This window comes from Hydra viridissima, unplaced genomic scaffold, assembly GCF_058129835.1.
Source record: "Hydra viridissima isolate aposymbiotic clone 2 unplaced genomic scaffold, HvirCarnegie_v1 scaffold_15, whole genome shotgun sequence".
Taxonomy (NCBI): domain Eukaryota; kingdom Metazoa; phylum Cnidaria; class Hydrozoa; order Anthoathecata; family Hydridae; genus Hydra; species Hydra viridissima.
The window spans coordinates 6936546-6957417 of NW_028324314.1; the positions used below are offsets into that span (position 1 = coordinate 6936546).

At 27.5% G+C, this 20872-nt stretch overlaps 1 protein-coding gene across 8 annotated transcripts; it reads right to left on the reverse strand.

Annotated features, from left to right (window-relative positions):
* Positions 1 to 5396: 5396 nt before the first annotated feature.
* Positions 5397 to 19922, reverse strand: LOC149878413 (bone morphogenetic protein 1 homolog). Of its 8 annotated transcripts, none has more exons than XM_090072578.1 (14): positions 19905 to 19922; positions 18947 to 19000; positions 17733 to 17885; positions 17189 to 17326; positions 16848 to 16962; positions 16500 to 16731; positions 9627 to 9825; positions 9010 to 9405; positions 7837 to 8193; positions 7528 to 7662; positions 7125 to 7247; positions 6601 to 6723; positions 6077 to 6384; positions 5397 to 5992 (listed from the first exon to the last, which is right to left on the reverse strand). In XM_090072578.1, exons 3-14 carry the CDS (start codon positions 17878 to 17880, stop codon positions 5567 to 5569), a joined length of 2700 nt encoding a protein of 899 aa, XP_089928704.1. In that variant the 5' UTR covers positions 17881 to 17885; positions 18947 to 19000; positions 19905 to 19922; the 3' UTR covers positions 5397 to 5566. The 8 variants fall into 8 exon arrangements, 6 of the variants coding, with proteins under 6 accessions (XP_089928704.1, XP_089928699.1, XP_089928702.1 ...); XM_090072573.1 differs by lacking the exon at positions 19905 to 19922 and adding an exon at positions 19470 to 19534 and having other exon boundaries at positions 18258 to 19000; XM_090072576.1 differs by lacking the exon at positions 19905 to 19922 and adding an exon at positions 19470 to 19529.
* Between the last annotated feature and the right edge of the window lie 950 nt (positions 19923 to 20872).

Here is a 20872-nt window from a genome sequence, read left to right on the forward strand (position 1 = left end):
TAGTATGCCACAAGATTCAGCGAAAAGTTAGGGGAGCGGGGAAAAAAAAATTAATTTGCTCCTATTACATGTTTGAAAAGCTTTTTCAAATCCAATTGAAAAGGTTGCTAATAGTAATACCTACAATAGAATCTTGAAATAGTTTAGGAATCAACAAATGATTTTAATGGAAGAAGTGTTTAATTTGGTTATGATAATTAAACGTGATAAATATATGTAGAAACTTAAAAATTGATTTTTCCAACCTTAGCACGTAAACGAGATTTTAAAAATATTTTTAATTAACCATATACATTAATACTAAACTAATAAAAAAGGTTTTGGTTGAGTGACACGACATAAAACCTGGCGGTCTCTCTGGCTCACAGTGCATAATCAGGGTTCCCACTCCTCCTTATAAACCTTAAATATCCTTAATAAAAAAAAAACTCCTTAAAAGTCCTTAAATAACCTTAAAAAAAGTTCAAATTTAACTGCTGTCCTTAATTTCTCCTTATTTTCTTACATTATCTTCAAGGAAATTTTATTAAAGTGTATGGATTATACTTACAATAGAGAAGCAAATAGTTACTTCTTTGATGATTTGAAATCCTACACACACACACATATATATATATATATATATATATATATATATATATATATATATATATATATATATATATATATATATATATATATATATATATATATATATATATATATATATATATATATATATATATATATATATGTGTGTGTGTGTGTGTAGCACCCTAATATATATATATATATATATATATATATATATATATATATATATATATATATATATATATATATATATATATTAGGGTGCATCACAAAACAACAATTTAAAAAATTTGATTTTGTCTGACACCTAATTGTGTTCTATATATTAAAAAAACACTGACTTTCAATATTTTTTAGAGGTCCCCCAACACCCTTGAATATTTGACCGGTCCCTAATGATTTCAAAAAAATTACTTTTCAAAAGTAGTTCATGTTGGGTCCCAAATTAAGTGATATTTTATAAAAATTTAAAAAATAATCATCATTTTATTTAAAAAAATTCACATTAGACTTTACTGCAATAAATATGACATTTTTAAAGGAAAAATGGAAAAGGTGCATTTTTTGTAGATATATATATATATAGCAGTGAAATAAAAATGTGTTTTTTTTTTAAATGATTATTTTTGAAATTTTTTTAAAATTTTGCTTAATTTGAGACCCAACACGACCTACTTTTGAAAAACTATATATTTTTTAATTATTAGGGACTGGTCAAATATTAAAGGGTGTTGGGGGACCTCTAAAAATATTTCTTATTCTTAAGTTTTTGAAAGTCATTGTTTTTTTAATATATAGAACACAATTAGGTGTCAGACAAAATCAATATTTTTAAATTGTTATTTTGTGATGCACCCTAATATATATAAATATATATTTATATATAGAGGAAGCCCACTTTCTCCTTTTTTTTTAAAGCACCTGTTTGATTGAAATTATTTTGAAAACTGTTTAATTTTTTCAATATTTTATTAGTGCTAATTAATAAGTAAAGTCTTTACTATTTAATTGACATGCATAACAAAATCTACAGAAGCCATGGTTAACAGACTTATTTGAAGCTTTTATCCATGGATAACTCTTTTCCCAGGATAATTGGTATTTAGTCTTTCCCATACAGAAATAATTGGCTTCAAAAAAAATTATTTTAACTAAAAAATAAAATAAATAAATTGCACTCTTGGCTGCCTAAAAGGTTTATATCAGTATAAAAGAGTCTAGAAAATCATTGTAAGGTTTCATCATTTCAATTGAAACTTTTATATTTCTGTAAAGAAATTCTTTCTTGAAACTTTTATATTTCTGTAAAACTGCTTACATATGGGAAAGAAGAGGCTCCATAAATCTGATTTAAAAATCTAAACCACCTAAACAATAAAACTACCTAAACCCTAAAACAAAATTGCAGTATGAGGTAATCTTTCTAGTTGTCACATAAAACCCACTGATCAGCAAAACAGGTTTACACCACATCAAAAAAAAGTGTTCTTCAAAATAATTTAACTTAATTTATGAATCCAGTTATACAAGTGAAAATTTCATTTAAAAGTAAAATTAACGTTCATAATTATGACTATAATTTAACTATTCATGTTTAACATAACAAAATAAACCAAAGGTATTCAAAAATTCAATTTATAACATTTACATGGTTTAATATTCTATTTCAAAAAAATAGATGTTAAAACTATGTTAAGTAATAGCTGATATTATACCTAAAACAAAATTAGTAAATTTTGTTTGAAAAACTTTTTATCTTGATTGCCTCCTAAATCCATAAAATACATCACTTTATATATAAACATTGTCAGACTTTTAAAAAAAAACAGGCTATTGCCGAAAAAACAGGAAAAAAACAGGAAAACAGGCTCTGTAGGAACCCTGTCATTTAAACATGCACATAAACACATATACACAAGTAAAAAAATTGTAAGATGTCCATAGAGGCAAAGAAGAAAAAGAAGAAAAATAATTTAAGGAGAGGCGTGCAATTTCGGCAAAAAGAGCATCTTTTTTTTTTTGAAAAAGGATCAGTCAAAGTCAGTTTTCTAATTTTTGTCTGACAATTGAGAATCACTTTTCCGTCAATATTACTAATTCGTTTTCTCTTAAAATGAAATCATTAGCGAATGTATCTTTTAATGTCGTAAAGCCAGTACATTGTTTCATCGATGATGTTTAGCTGACAAGAAAAAAATTAGAATCAAAAATAAAACCAAATTTTCAAATAAACGAAACCAATTTGCATTGAATTTTTATTTAATTAGTTTCATCGAATATGTTTGAGCCGAAAATGTACAAGCGAATTTTCCATCGAAATTAAAAGTTAGTAGAATAGTAATCTGTGATCTACTCATAAAATCAATTTAAATTTCATCAAGTCAAATTTTTTACTAAAAATAAATCTTAAAATTTGTACTGCAACGTAAAAAAGTTGCATTTTTAAAATTCTAATTTTGTTCTAAAACACTAGAACAAATTCAGTAGGAGCGCCGCTACAGATGGGACATTTGTTATGATTTTTCTTGGTACGATCCGCACAATCCTGACAGAAAAAAAGATGACAAAAATGAAGTACAATTCCGATTAACTAACAAAACTTTACAAACGTTATGAAGGTTTGTAAATCACGTTTAGTAAGTTTGATTTTTTTCAAAATAAACTTCGATCATAAATTTTTTTTTAATATTTTGATGATATTTAAGTTTACATGTTTCCGATTCTATTTTTTGATTCAGAAAAATTCGATTGTGTACATACAGTAGCGTCCAAAAGTAATTGGACAAACACCTTTTTTGTTATATTTTTTCATTAAGTTAACATTTTTAAATGAAATTTCGCGTAAGTGTGTCAAATTATACTACAATTATGAAAAACAAAACAAAAATTCCCTTTTGAAAGTAATTACTCAAAATTTTGCTAAAAGAATGGAAATGATTGGCTCAAAAGTAATTGGACAAACTAAATTCTAACAATGTTGATATAATTTAGACTATTTTAACTTCTTTTTCTGAAGGCAGATTTTTATAAAAACATTCAATTATCAATAATTTGCAATGGGACATAATAAATATTTAAGCGTGGCACTGAAAAAGTTGATTATACATACATCTAATAACGGTAAGACAGTGCGACAACTGTTAATAGATATAAACATTCCGCGATCAACAGTTGGTTAAACATTAAAAGTTTTTCAACAACGGAGTCACTTCCAAGTTTCAACGAAGTCAGGACGCCCGAAATCAACAACTTTTTGCCAAGATAATGTTGTAGTAAGATCGTCAAAGGCAGATCCGCGCAAGAGTGCTAAAGAAATTCATAGAGAATTTACTCAGTCACATTAAAATTCTTGCTCTTATGCAACAGTAAGGCGTCGCTTGAGACAAAACAACCTTTTTGGCCATCAACCTGTTAAAAAACCTTTTGTTTCTGCAAAAAATCGTAGAGAACGGTTAAAATTCGCTAAATTGAACAGCAAACCAATGGTTGAAAATACTATGGAGTGATGAGTAAACGTTTAATATGTTTGTTCCTGATGGTATTAAATATGTTCGACGTCCAATAGGTGTTCGAAATGATGTTAAGTACCAAGTTCCTACAGTAAAGCATGGTAGTGGTTCAATAATGGTTTGGTCATGTTTTGGTTGTGATGGAGTAGGTCCAATCTATCGATTTCAAGGCATTACGGACCAAAACATGTATAAAGGAATAATCAAAGATATAATGCTGCCACATGCAAAAGACAAAATGTTGCGTAATTGGACTTTCCAACACGACAACGATCCAAAACACACCTCCAAGCTAGTCACGGAATTTTTAGCTCAAAAGAGAGTTCGTATCTTGGAATGGCCGTCACAATCTCCGGACCTGAACCCAATCGAACATCTTTGGGAACATATTGAGAAAAAAATTAGTGTTCGGAAACCATCTAATCAGCATGATTTGTTTGAGTTGATTAAGCGCACGTGGGAGGAAATACAAATTGATGTTTTATTTAATTTGGTTCATTCAATCCCACGTTGATGTAATGCTGTCGTTGTGGCAAAAGGTTTTTTAACGAAGTACTAGGATTATGCACAGATTATATACATTATGTAACAGAATATAGCACTATGTAATATTATGTATATTATTTAACAAAAATCTTCATAAAAGTTGCTGAAAATTTATCCTTTGTTGAGAAAGTGCTTTTTTTAAACGACATATTTAGTTTGTCCAATTACTTTTGAGCCAATCATTTCCATTCTTTTATTAAAAGTTTGAGTAATTACTCCCAAATTAGGATTTTTGTCTTCTTTTTCATAATTGTAGTATAATTTGACATGCTTATGCAAAATTTCATTTAAAAATGTAAACTCGATGAAAAAATATAACCAATAAGGTTTTTGTCCAATTACTTTTGGACGCTACTGTAATTAAATTTGTGTTCAAGAAATCCAACTTTTTAGAAATTTCGGCTCATCTAATGTTATTGAAGTTTGGTTCTAAAAATAGATATCGAACATATTCCACCAACTATATATAGTTAAATATTGATATAGAAGAATTTACACTAAGGGTCTGCGTATCGTTTCATTTCCGTATTGTTAGCATGCCGATACGATAGCGGAAAAAAAAAGTGTCATCGGAATAATTACTACAAAAAATCTGTTAAAAAATTTTATTCGGTATTGTAGTTAGTTTAAATTTCGGTATATACCGGAACTTTCGTCAATCCAATGACACTTTTTTTTCCGTTATCATTTTGGAATGATAACGATACAGAAATAAAACCGATACGCAGACCCTTAATTAATAGATTTTTAAGGCAATAACAAGATAAATACGCTTTCTTAGAATATATTATTTTAACCAATAAATAATTACAATAAGTGTTTACTTAAAACTCTAATAATGATTAAAAAGTTATTAACAAGAGAGGAATTTATACATACATACGCCCTTCAATCTTTCCAAATTAAAATTCTTCAATTTGCTTACCTAGCGTCTTATATCAACTAACATTACCGATTTCTTTGAATAGCAGTTTGAAACCTTTAGAATTATTAGTAGAGTCTGAATGGAAACTGATGCGAACGAAACTAATATTTCCATTAATATAAAAGGTCTCTGGAATTCTGTCTCCACAGAATCTACCTATTTTCTTGACTGCCGACACTTCATAATAAATTTGTTCTACATCTAAGTAATCAAATTCACACCTTTCATGGGACTCTAAATTAAATTGCAAAAAAATAATTTTGAAGATTGTCCGATGTGGTGAGTAAATGTTCCATAAACAATCCTGTTCGTCTGAGTACTGATAAGGAAAACCAGGTGAATGTATTCGACCATTTGTAACATTGTATGTATGAAGGCATTCCTTTTCACTCTTTAATATGCTGTGGTATTCTAATTTAAACGACGGTCGAAACGGAAACTAAAGATTAAACTATTTTAAATAGAATATCTGAAAAAATTAAACGTAATTTAAAACTTATTTGGATAACCTTTTTAACATTACCTGTCCTACATATTCAATTACTGTAGAACTTGTTTTCATGACAAAGGCTTCGGGTAGATCAGATTGCATGCAAACTTTTTTGGCATATATATTTCGTTGTCGTTCCACTTCATTGTTATAAAAGGTTATATAGCTGCGACAATCGTTATTTTCCTCCAGGGAAACTGTAACATCAAAGGTCAACTGCGCATGAGCTGCACCTTGAACCAACCATACACAAATTACTGGAAGCATGTAGGTAGATGGTATCTGGGGAGATGCAATTTTGCCAGCTGATGATATAAAAGAACCTTGACAGCCTGAAAGTACTGTACAAAAAAAACAAAGCTTTTTTTGAACTGTTTTTTTTTTCCCAGATACCATTTGCATTATGTAACTTTCTTTCCTAACATCCCTCTCAAAAAACTGTTTTATATCTATATGCATCAATATTTATATCAAATTCATCCCTCTGTTAGCATAATGTTCACATTTTAAATTAGAAGAAAAATTAATTCTTTTTTAAACTATGTAAGTAAATATACCTCCACAAGTTTTATTATTACTCTGTAAAATGTAACCCTCATAGCAATAACATTCATATGAGCCAATGGTATTTTTGCAGATCTGAGAGCATGGTTTGTTAAACATATCACATTCATTGACATCTGAAAACATATAGTCTAAAAATACTTTACTAAAGTAAGAAAATAAACATATATTTGAATATGTTTAAAACTGGTATTAATGATATAGTTACATTAATAGTAGTATTTTAATCATATTAATAGTTACATTAATAGCAGTATTTTAAATATTTCTATTATTAGTAATATTTTTTATAAAATTATATCACTATAATTACAAATATACATTTTTATAACTATATTATCATAACTTTATTTGATATTTTAGTTAAAACAATTTCATAAACCTTGTATTAAAAATATCAACTTCGATATAATATATTTATTGAATAGTAATTCAGTATTTTTGTTATAAGTTACAAAAACTCTCATTTTTTGTTTTATCACAAAGAATGTCAAAAAAGAAAGAAATTTAAGCTTACCCTGACATGTACTTTTGTTAGCACTGATTGTAAATCCTTTCGGACATCCGCAAACAAAACTTCCATCAGTGTTTATACATTGATGAGAGCAACCACCATTATTTACACTACACTCATCCCTATCTAAAGATAAAAAAATTAATCAAATTATTTGCTAAAAAATACTAAAAATATCATAATAATCTATAATGTTGCTTAATGAAAAATTCAGTTTAGGCTGTAAAATGGGTAGGTTTATTTTCTAACAAAGTTTATCTGTGAAATATAGAAAAAATATAACACTACTAAATGTGGTATCTACTATTAGTTTTTAATCTTTGCTAAGTCGTGTTTTAAAAGCTATAACTAAGATGTAAAAAGTTATTTCTTCATTAATAACTTATTACAAGTTAAACTGTTTTACCTACACATTGTGCTTTTCTTGAATCTCTATGATAAACTGTATCATAACCATGATAACAACCGCAAAAATAACCACCAGGGTAGTTTAAACAATCCTGGGTACATTCATGTAACCCTAATAGACACTCATCAATGTCTAAAAATAAGATAATAACATTATAAAACCAAAGTATATAGTAAATGCTTATGGGAGGAGTTTAAATTAAGTTAGCAACGGAATATGAGCTTAGTTTATTTACTGAATTTCTTATCTACAAAGTCAATAACACATCTTTACTTCATCACAAAAAATAAATAAACTTCTTTATACCATATTGATCAACTTCAGCTTCAAAACCCATAAACCAGCCTTGATGATTTGCATTAGATGCATGAAAATGTATTTTTACTCTCTCTGAGTTAATTATTAATTTTCCGGGATTATTTGAACCACAAAACCTTCCAACAAATCTTTCTGCAATTCCATGATCCTGGTGAATCTCAACATAATCTAAACATCCTTCTTCACTATCAAGTTCTCGAAGGGAAAAAAACCGAAACTCAACTTCAATCTTCATACCACGCTGAGCTTCAACACTCCACACACAGTCAGTATTTATCTGATAACCAAAAGGAAACTGTGGTGATTGTATTATTGCTGGAAAAGCTTTTATCAGTTGCGAACATGCTAAAAAAAAACATAAAATATATATGTAAAAATCTCAGAACAAAGCAGGAAAACCTAACAACTAAGATATCAAAATGGAGACTATCATTCATTGTGCCATGTACTAATAAATTTTTAAATTCAGTCCAAATGCCACTCAAGACAAGCTTAGAAGAATCCAGTGGCTTTTGATTGGAATCAAGCTAATATGATAATATGTAATTGAAAAGACAATTTTTAACAGATTTGTTTTCATCTAACCTTAGAAGTTCTTAGTAAACGTTTATGGCTTCATTATCAATTATACACTTGAGTAATTTTTATACTGACACAAAGCAAATTCAGTCTAAATATAAGGAAGAAGGGAGGGGGGAGGAGAGACGGCTGTTTGAAATATGAAATGCCTAGAAATTTGTATAACTATCATTATATACATATATGTAGACAAAACATAGTTCTTTTAACGCTGGTTCACAAATGTATCTCCAACCTATTATGCTTGAAGTAACAAAATTGACGGTATAAAGAAAGTGATGAATATTAGAGTTTTAGTAGACTTTTTTTTTTCTTCTATTTTAAATAAGAACATTTTATATTATTCAAAACATAAAATGACAACTAATTTTCTTCATTTTAAGCAACAATCTTTCACAGATTCTAGTGAAAAAAAGATGTGAATGTGAATCTCTAGAAATGATCTTCACTAAAAAAGCTGACTTGCTGACTTTAAAACATTTCATCAGTGTCATCAAAAAGAAAACCTTAACATTCAGCAGTGGATAACATAAAGTGAAGGCTTAAGAGCATTTAGAAAATAAAAACTAAAATCAAACTTACCATCAGTTTTAAAGCTCACATTAAAACCACCCAAAGTGTCAGTTGGATTCTTCCTATTTTTCCCTGATATATGAAAACGTATATAAAGACTTCCAGCAACAGTTGTAATAGGAGCAGGCTTTCTTTTTCCACAATACCTAACAATAAAAGGAGACAAGAAACCTTTCCCCTCTCTTACTTCAACATAGTCATCTTCACAATGCCCTGTTTCATCATTACTGGGTTTTCCAACATGAAATTTATTGAAAATTAGCGTAAGTGAGGAATGCATTTCATTATACTTTTCTTTTATTGTTGTTGTTATAATCCATACACAATCTTTTGTTTCTTGATGATATTTGTTAATATTAGTAGATTCAATAGTACCGCTATTGGCAAAAATTGTTCCACCACACTCTAAAGAATAGCATTAAAAGATTGAAACCATTTCCCACAATATATGTATGTATGTATGTATGTATGTATGTATGTATGTATGTATGTATGTATGTATGTATGTATGTATGTATGTATGTATGTATGTATGTATGTATGTATGTATGTGTGTTTGTGTGTATGTATGTATGTTGCTTAATTACATTTGACTTTATGTAAATAAAAGATTGATAGAGGTCTACCTGTTATTTTAGTACATCTGTACAAGAGATTTGTTTCCAAAACATCTTGAGGACTTAAAACAGGCCCTTCATATTTGTAATAAGACATCCCAATTTCATTTGTTTCAGATTTTCCTGGAACTTTTCTTGAAATTGTTTTCCCACCATTCTTAGTAAAAAAGTTGTTTCCATAGTGCATTATCGAGTGAAAGTCATATACCTAATTGAAATAACAATAAAACTTTGATAGTACTATGGCTTGTTAAGAAATGTTAGAAATTTTCATTTTTAATAGATATACAAAAAAATAATTAGTTATAGTGGGACAATCAAGTAGGAACAGAATTTATACAACTTGTAGCACCAAATGATTTAAATTGTACCACTCAAGTGTGTAAACATTTCAAGAATCTAGAAAATTATTTTTGATAGTAGAAAAATAAGGCAAGTTGAGAAAAAGCACTTCACATTTTCTGTTTTGCTTATTTGTTACATTAGATCTGTAGGTATTATAAATATTAAAGTCAATCTATATCAAGAAAATCAGTTTTCTCTAAAAAAAGGAATGTTATGTTATTGCAATTTTTTTCTTTTTTAAAAAAATTGTGACTTTAAAAACTCCTGAGTCTTGTGGAAAAATCAGCTAGGAAAACCCTTTTTCTTGGCATGAATCTTTCATTTCTGCTTATAAAATAAAAAAATAAATAAATTTTTTTTTTTTGGGGGGGAGGGACTATTTTTGTTTCAGCTAATTCAATGTAAATTTTTTCCAATCCTCTCAGTTGAATTAAATCTGTGAATGTTGATTTTTCTTTTTAGCTAATAAATTATCTTAAAGAAAATGTATTCAGCAAAGATAAAAATATTGCTAAAACAATTTATATTAAAATATCGATATGCATAAAAGAATATACACAAGCTCAGAATTATTTTTTGATTGTAATGTATGAACACTAAAATTTTGTTTTTAGTTCACAATTCTGACATTTTTTTTATTAAACATTAAAGATAAGTTTGGATTGAATCCTTACTCCTTTATTTTATCAACATCATAACCTTTTCTAAAAATTTCATTTGATATTTTCAACTCATTTTACAAGGTTTGACCTTCTTAAAACACATTTTTATATAAATGCAAAAGTGGTATTACTTTGCTACAACATTAATGCATTAATAACTAAGTTATGAAATTATGCACTTTTTATAACTTTATATTGTTAGGTTGGACCAGTTAAGAAATTTTTTATCAGTATCAATCAATACCAATCTGTATCAATATTTTGTTTTTATAAAAATGTTTCAAAACTAAGTTCATTCCAAATAGTTATTCACTAATAAAATGCAATCAGCTAAATGTGGTCAGATAACATAAAAAACAGAATAAAATATAAATAATTATATATTAACTTTTTTTAAATATGGAAACCAACAGAAAATCTTAATTGCTTTTGGCAGAGACTCTGTTAGAACTGATCCAAATAAAATACAAACAACTACTTCAACAGTTTGCATAACAATCTAAAAGTTAATTTTACATAAAATACAGAAATAAAAGATAGAATTGAAATTTTTATTATTAACAACAAAAAATTCGCAACTCATCTTTAATTTGCCTTGTTTTTTCTCTCTTTTCAAGATAATCAATAGCACAAAGTTCTGTGATACTTTGGCCTGTAAACTTTTGAATATTAGATTACCTAGAGTTTTTACAAGACTAACTTTTCTCTTGGAAAAACTTTTCATCTCTTTTTTCATTTCTTTGTTATACTCTCATATAGTGCTTGATAATAAAGATGATGTTAAAAGCTGTGTTTTTGGAAATGGGGTTGAAGACATAGGTAGATTAAACGTTTCTAAGATAGATAGTGCCTGTTGAGTAATACTGTTTTTATTGAAAACCAGAGGTATGCAAGCATTTAAAACATTTGCTACTATCATAAACTTCTTTGAGTTACAGAGGAAAAAATTATTTATCTAAGTTTTTACATTTTTTGTTTTTGTAATTCTTGCAAGGAACTACTTTCCAGATTGTTTAACATGGCAATAGACACCTGTATCCATTAGTTGTAGAATGAGATAAATGAGCAAATATACAAATCAAGATTATTATATTTTTACGACTTAGCGATACCACTATACACGTCCTTCAAACATGGTGTAAAGTGTCTATTAGCACTATTAAATTTTTTCATTGTTATCAGTGAGTTTCAAAACACACAGCCACTTTTTTGGCACACCAAGGTCGCTTTGTCTTGATCACCATAGAAACCAGTTTCATCGTAATTCCCGGATAAGTGAACCAGAAGTTATTCTGACAAGTTCTTCATGTTTAGAATAATTTTAAAATACATTTTATTTTTAAAAATTTTTTCTAAATAAATTCTTTAAATATAAATAATTTAAAGGATAAGTTACTATTTCTTTAAAAATTAATATTAAGACTTTAACTAAGTTTTACTTTTTGAAAAAAATCAAGAACTTTCAACGTTTGAAATCGGAGATGAAACAAAATAATTCTTAGCTGACGAGTTGATACTGGTAGAAAAAACTTCATAATAATCGGCTTTGTAAAAAGATTTTTTTTTCTAATGCCATTTTCGTAGACTTTTAATAAACAGAAACCGGAACTAACACTTAAGGGAAATTGAATCAAATTCACATAATTCATATAATCAAATTCAGAAACATTATGTAACAACATAAACTTGTTTACATCTCGAATTTGATCGTTTTACAGTTATATCATTTGTAACATTAATTGTTACAATTAATTAAAAAGTTAACAGTAACAATTTAGGTTGGAATAATGGAGTGAACTTTAAGAATAGATTTATAGATATCAATATTTTCAATACTCTTAAATGACTGTTCTAGGAATCTGAATACGTATAAAAACGTAAATGTATTCAGATTCCTACCTCATTTTCCTAATAAAAGAATTCATGCGGGATATATAAACTGTCTGCCAAAACTAAGGTAACTCTAAGATAAAATGTCTTTCTAGGAAGCAAAAACGTTTAAGATCATTATAAAACGATTTTAACTTTATTACGATTTGCTAATAAATGTGGAACACTTTCTTTTGTTTTCACTTGCATAAATTTTTTTTAATGTTGTGACCAAAACTAAAAATTGTAACTAACTTAACTAAAAAAACAGTAACTAAAGTTAACTTTAGTTACAGTTAACTTTACGGTAACCGACTAACTTTTTAGTCTTACTAAATTTAGTCGACTAACATTTTAGTCTAACTAAAATTACTCGACTAATTTTTTAGTCTAACTAACTTTAGTCGACTAAATTTAGTTAGACTAAAAAATTAGTCGACTAAATTTAGTTAGACTAAAAAGTTAGTCGACTAAATTTAGTTAGACTAAAAAGTTAGTCGACTAAATTTAGTTAGACTAAAAAGTTAGTCGACTAAATTTAGTTAGACTAAAAAGTTAGTCGACTAAATTTAGTTAGACTAAAAAGTTAGTCGACTAAATTTAGTTAGACTAAAAAGTTAGTCGACTAAATTTAGTTAGACTAAAAAGTTAGTCGACTAAATTTAGTTAGACTAAAAAGTTAGTCGACTAAATTTAGTTAGACTAAAAAGTTAGTCGACTAAATTTAGTTAGACTAAAAAGTTAGTCGACTAAATTTAGTTAGACTAAAAAGTTAGTCGACTAAATTTAGTTAGACTAAAAAGTTAGTCGACTAAATTTAGTTAGACAAAAAAGTTAGTCGACTAAATTTAGTTAGACTAAAAAGTTAGTCGACTAAATTTAGTTAGACTAAAAAGTTAGTCGACTAAATTTAGTTAGACTAAAAAGTTAGTCGACTAAATTTAGTTAGACAAAAAAGTTAGCCGACTAAATTTAGTTAGACTAAAAAGTTAGTCGACTAAATTTAGTTAGACTAAAAAGTTAGTCGACTAAATTTAGTTAGACTAAAAAGTTAGTCGACTAAATTTAGTTAGACAAAAAAGTTAGTCGACTAAATTTAGTTAGACTAAAAAGTTAGTCGACTAAATTTAGTTAGACAAAAAAGTTAGCCGACTAAATTTAGTTAGACTAAAACTAACCTTAGCTCTCACCCCTATTTTTTGAGAAACAGTGTAAAGAGTAAGATTTTCAAATAAAGAAAAGCTTTATCTTAACATTGTTTAATTGTAAGAGAGAAGACACAATTCGATAAAAAGTCATTGATGATTATAATGCTTGAACTACACAAATTCTTTCATAAAAAAATTATAAAATGTCAAAAGCAGTTCTAAGTTCTTAATTAGTAATAAAAAAACAAAAGAATTTTGTTAACAGTGAGCATTTAGGCGGATAACCGAAGAAAAGTACTACTCATACTGATCATAAAACTATTAGGTATGTGATGATTTAAAAGTGCTTTTCAGGATTCAACAAATACATTTACAAATTAGTTTTGGAGAATCAAATGATACCTTTTGTAGATGAAAATATCCTTCTACGGTGGACCTACCAAAAAGACAATTATCTCAAACATATATCAAAACTTGTTAAACCACGGTTTGATACAAATAAAATCACTCCAACGCAAACAGCCTGCGTAATATCCTGATCTAAACTCTCTATTGAATATTTATGGAAACAACTTGATCATAAATTAGGGTAGGGCGGGGCTGGTTGAGAAACTTTTACTAAATCTAATGGATCTGTTGAACGGTGCGTTAGATTTACATAATATTTTTACTATTAGAAAGAAAACTTTATCTGCTAAAAATTACTTACGAAAAAAAAAATCGTTTTTAGATTTGTTTGAGAAAATATTCCCTAAAGTTTACCGAGCTGCTCAACCGCTGCCCCAGCGGGGAGTAAGTTGAGCAGCTGTGTAGGGTAAGTTAAAAATAAAGTTAGTAAGTTAAGATTTTTATTTCTGAACTTTGGACTTATATTTTATTGACTAAGTAATATTTAAGTAAAAATATTTTTAAAAGAAGCAAAAGTTTTATAGCTTTAAATCACATTTACATATCTTTTTTAAAAAAAAGGGTTTCAGATATTATTTTAAATTGTTAAGAGTATATAATAATGATTATTTTAAAAGTGCTTATGGACCTTAAAATGTTTACCCAGTGAAATTTGTTTCTCCCTATCCCATAATGCCTTTTTATTAATTAATTTTATTAACTTTTTTCAAACCTGCTTAAATTACCCCGACTAGACTAGGTGACACAAAAGTTAGGTCATAAAAAGAGCTATAATACTTAGGGAAAAATGGCTAAGTATAATCGAAAGACAAATAAATGGGTAAAATATTAACACTTAAGTAATGCCAAATAAATGTTTTTTTAAGAATCTAAGAGAAAAATAGCCAAAAAAATTTTTTTTTTCTTTTTTGGTCCAAAATCGAAAAAGTGCCCGTGCATCTCACTTAACCGCGGTCTAACAACTACTTGATGCGAATTGTATTACCATTATATATACCTATCTTTCATCCATTAGATGTTTTGTCATTTGATACGTAGTTTTTGAGATATTTTAGTTGCCCAACTTGCCCTTATGCTCAACTAGCCCCGCTCTACCTACGTTTGAAGAATTGTATCAGGAACTCCAAACTGACTGATCATAAGTAAAACAAGTTCAAATTGACAAACCTATCGTGTTTACGCCTCATAATTGAGCTGAGGTTTTTAAGAACAATTCATATATTTTTTCTTTCTGTAAATTTTTTGTTATTTTGTCAATATATATCTGTTGATAATAGATCCCTATACTATATTTTATCTAAACCAATATTTTGTTGTATTGATATATTTTATCTAAATCAATACTTTGTTGTATTAATATTATATATATAATCATTTGACTATGCCAGTTCATATAGGTTAAAATTTGTTTTTCAATCTTTCAGTGTTTTGGAAAAATGGCTCTTATCGCTTTTTAGATAAGTCACAAAATTTGATTTAAATGTAATGCACACAATATTTTTAGATAGATTTGTCATCTACAAAGAGTTGAATGGAAAAATACATTTAATTTCCTAAATTACAGTTTAAAAATGCCATTTGAAAAACTCAATTTCGTTTGAAAGTCAAACAATAATGAAACAAAGTGGTGGCAATAAACTGTAAACTTCAATATTATAAATACGATTTTGGTGGAAAACTTCCGTAAGATTCCGTACGCAACTTTACAAAAAAAATTCTCTGTAAGTTTGAATATGATATCCAAGGCTCTAAAGTTGTAAGGTTGCATATTTTTTTACTTCCATAATTGTTTTATTATTATCTTTTTAAATTTATTTTTATATTTCAATCATACTTTTAATTAAAACGTCATAAAAAAAAGTAGTTGAAGTAAAGTTAATCGCTGAACTTTTTGATGCTCAAAAAAATTGTTTTTTAAATTCATTTCAGTCCCCGACCCGTAGAGGATAACTAAATTTATTTTTGTTTAACGCGTAGGGCGCGACAGAAGATTTTTTGGGCACATGCAATTGTTTTCTTCCATTTTTGTTTAGTTTTTTACATTTGCTTCAAAACTTTCAAATTTTAAAATTATTTTAATCGTGCGTTTTTTTCTTTTCTATCGATTTCAATAAAATCTCAATAAGCTGTAGATCTTTAAACTAGTTTGTATACCTTAAGAATTATTAACTTAAATCTTTTGAGAAAGTTGAAAATATCTTATAACTATCAGGCTTTTCAACGACAAAAAGCTTGTCTTACACTTTTTGGTTGTATTTTTTAATTATGGAACAAACATGATTTATGTTATTCTACATGAAAGAACCTTTGTTTTGTTTACACATATCCACTCACTTTAAGCATTGTCTGCTACGAGTTTTTCTAAGTTTAATTAGCAACTCAATTACTTACAGTAGAGAGCGCTTATTATTATGTTTACCTTTTATATATGTATTGTAAAATTTGTTTACCTGATCAAATGTTTTCACTTCATTAAGGTTTCTTGGATCAAAGTTAAAATATTTGGAATTTTCCATATTCTCATATAGAACATCAATGTATATTGAGCGATCCGGACGGTTTTGTTCGTGCCAAAATCCAATTACATGACCCAATTCGTGAGTTATTATACCAAAACGAATACATCCCGTGCCAAGAGACAAGTATTGTTTACCACCACGTCGGCCAACGTAACTGCAACAACTATAGATATAAATAAAATTGGTATTTAGAAAAATTGTAAAAAAAATCTCCATCCATGATTATTTATTCAGAATTTATACTGTAAGATTGAATAATAAGTGCTTTAATTAATTTACCCATTTCCTTTATACAAATGAACATAATCATATTCGTGAGTTCGATCTACAAACTTTACACAGGTTTCGTTTTCCCAATGATTCATTGCTTCCCTAATAAGACGCTTGACTGAACCTAAATTGAATATATTACACCAATTAAAACTATGACTACTTGACTACTGTAGATTTAATACATATAAATATATATATATATATATATATATATATATATATATATATATATATATATATATATATATATATATATATATATATATATATATATATATATATATATATATATATATACAAGTTCTATTTGATTTGTTTTAGATTAATTTTATATTTTAAGACCATACTTGAAAAGTCATCTGTGATAGTGAATGGTATTCGTCCTAGAGGCCAAGATTTAAACTCATCGTTTGTTGCGGCACGTCTTGTACGACTTCTGCTTTTAGTTATTTTGACTTCAGGTATTGGTGTATCAAGTGTGTATCCTTATACAAATAAACAAACATATACATACATACATACATACATACATACATACATACATACATACATACATACATACATACATACATACATACATACATACATACATACATACATACATACATACATACATACATACATACATACATACATACATACATACATACATACATACATACATACATACATACATACATACATACATACATACATACATACATACATACATACATGCATAAATAATTCCTTGTTTATGTATATACAAAAAAAAGTGTTTAAAGATGTCACAAAAGCCTCTTAAGTTTTTAAGTTTTTGTTATTGACTCCATGAGAAAGATGATAAAAAACCTGTTTACATATAACGATAAGAAAAAGACTACAAATGAATACAACCAACAATAGTCATACCTGCTGCACCGCATGATTGCCCGACTTCAAAGTGCTCTTCTGCAGAGGTTATATCGGGAAGCTCGCTTGTTTTAATACTCAGAACAATTGCAAACGTCGTGGCAATGATGTAATATCTCCGTTTATTATAATTTGAAGTATCAAACATGTCCTCTAAAAAGTTCTAATGTATTTAGGTTGAGATGAGTAAAGAATTAAGTTTTTAGTAGTAGAGTATTATTAATGTGCGCAAATTAAAATATCCTCTAATGCACACAATCTATGTTAACAATGCAGATAAAATTATTAAAAACAAAAATTTAGACCAAAAATTTGAAAATGACAAAAAAAAATCTTATTAACAGACAGATTATTTTAATATTTTCATTTTCTTATTTCTCAAAATATTTGCTATTTGGATTATGGAAATTTTATCAACATTTACAAGAGATTTATTACTTTTATGTTTAAAAAGAGAGAAAAGTTTTTTGACTTTTCATTCATTCACTAATGAATAAAAAATTTATTTAAAATAATTCCGCCTACCAATTCCATTTAAAAACTGCATTAAAAGAGATGATCATTATCACGCCAGCTTCAATTTTATTCAATGATATTAAGGAGTAATTAGGCGGTAGAATGAACAATCTGTTTAAATATCTGCAAAAAATTATGCCGTAACTGCTTTTATTGTGAAACTAATCAATGTTTTAAGTGCGGCTAGAAGTTTATCAACGTTTGTGAGAAAACATAAATTTGATAACTTAACTAAAAACTCTCTAAAATTTTATCGACGAACTCACCATAAAAAACTTCTTACTCAAACTTACGATAAAGTTGTAAGTCTTACTTTTACTTTTATACATTTAAATTGTATTTTTAAGATGTTAACTATAGAAATTTTTTTTTTAACGTAATAAATACAGCATAGTTAAAGACTATTATAACATCTTCTCCCGCCCTTATGTTAAATTTACAAAAACATCTTCAGATTTTGTTTATTTTCTATCGTCATTATTTATTAACTACAAATTTGTGACGCAAAAGATAAATCCTCTCTTTTTCAATCGGCTTTTTACCGATCACGCGTCGAAGAATGTCAGTAATGTTTCAAGAATGTGTAAGGTCCGGAAGCAACTTTCGTTTTAGCATGTTTCTTTTCGGCAGAGAAGATACGTAAGGAATTTATACTTTGCTAAATTCTGCGCACTAGAAAATTAGAGATTTTTACTTACGTTGTGTACAGCATAAAAGGCAACAAGTTTTAAATCCTTCAATTTATCGGTAATCTAAAAAAAAAAAAAAAAAACTAATACAAAATAAACGTATGTATTGAGTGTTCATTTTTCTGCGTTTATTTGAGTAAATTAAGGCTATTGGAAATGTTTGTAATTTAGGAAAAAGCTATTATTTGAAAAAATATTACCTTATATGAAAACTGCATAGTTATTTATGTTTGCTTTTTAAACTATTACCATAATATTTAAATTTTAGACATATGTAAAAAATATAACAAAAAGATGTTACTGTTTCTTAATGTTGTCATAACTTCACATCATGGGAAGAAATGCTTTTACTAATACTACATGATACTCACTGAAAGAGTTGTTAAGAAAGTTGCCCTGTAATTTTTAAACATTAGTTTATAAAACTACTGCTCAAATATGTGACGTGTTCTGTAATAAATTACTCAATCCTTAAAGATTTATTGAAATACAATAATGACAAATATGGGAACTAAACTAACAAAAATATTACATTTCTACAAGGTACCAAGGTATTATAACCAGAAATTGCAATTTAAATAAAAAATGAAACCACCTAACATGATTCAAAAATAGTTTGCTTTATATACAGTATATCGGAGACTGGGCTCCTTCATAATACGTCACATATATCATATTTCAATTGATTAGAAGTATTTAAGGTACTAAAATAATGGTCAAGGATTCTTCTATAATTTACTAATCTTCATGACACCATATACATTTATATACTAATTACATCTTATAAAAAGTTGTATTTACATCACTTTTTATGAACTTTTATATTTTTGTATTTTGTAACACGATATGCATTTTGTGTAATTACCTAACATTTGAAAACAGCATCAACAATAGAACAATTTATACATATCATATTTCTTAATCGTTTATGTGCCAGGCACAAATAATGTAAGTAAACATTGCTCACTTTATGGTAATTATTTTCTCCTCTCATAACTTTTAACTTTAACTAATGCTTTGAATTTGTTAATACTCGCATTAATTAAATGTATAATCTAAATAGATTTGTAGTTGCTTAAACATTGAAACACTTTTATTTCAAAATTTTCTTTCAGTTTTGAATTAAACAAAACAAAGTCCTTTTTATTTGGATAAAATATGGAAGTAAATAAAGGAGCCATTTAATTGTTAGTTACAATTCAAGTTGTAACTTTAATGTTTATAACTATATAAAATAATAACTTTAAAGAGTTTCTTTTTAGACGCCAAGGCTTTTCTTTCATAGCTTTTTTTTTATTTAGGAAAGTCAGGGGTGAAGTAGTAAATAGAAAACTAATCAGCATATATCTTTTGTTAGAAAAATAAGAAAAGTTAAATTAGAATATTTTTCCAAAGGCCGTGGGAGTGTTAATCTCGACACTTAAACTTTACATTAAAGAAAAAAAAACTTTAAGCTTGAACAGTTGGAGACGATGAGTTTTACAGGAAATAAGCGGTGTATGATGCTTGCTTTACTAATTTTTCACCGTTTCATAAAAAAAAACCGGAAAACATTTTAACTCTTTTTTTTCATTGCTAACTAAGTCCGGACTTCCAGAAGTATTATCTGGTAGCTTAATTAATACCATTAAAAACGTAATAAAAAACAAAAATAAAACGTTCAATTTTGACATCAAGGTTATAACTTTTTATAAGCCTTTTCATACTAAAAACGTCTTCGCATATTGTTTTATGAGAACTAAAAAAGTTGTAAACTTAGCTCAGATTTTTTTACTTCTCAAGAAAAGAGGTTTCTTTGAGTTGGTTAAAGAACCTTTGTTGATAGCATTAGTTTCATATTTTTTTGATAACATTAGTTTCATATTTTCCGAGTAAGCCTGATAAAAAAGTTATAAAAAACAAAAAAATATCACAAGGCATTTCGTTTAAAAATAC

Excerpts from the sequence above, each read along its gene's own strand:
- LOC149878413 (XM_090072573.1), bottom strand. The coding sequence starts at position 18,279 with ATGCAGTTTTTAAATGGAATTG. Across the intron at positions 17,886-18,257 it reads GCAGTTTTTAAATGGAATTG|AGGACATGTTTGATACTTCA; the intron begins GTAGGCGGAATT and ends AGAACTTTTTAG. Across the intron at positions 7,663-7,836 it reads AGCTGAAGTTGATCAATATG|ACATTGATGAGTGTCTATTA; the intron begins GTATAAAGAAGT and ends TCTTATTTTTAG.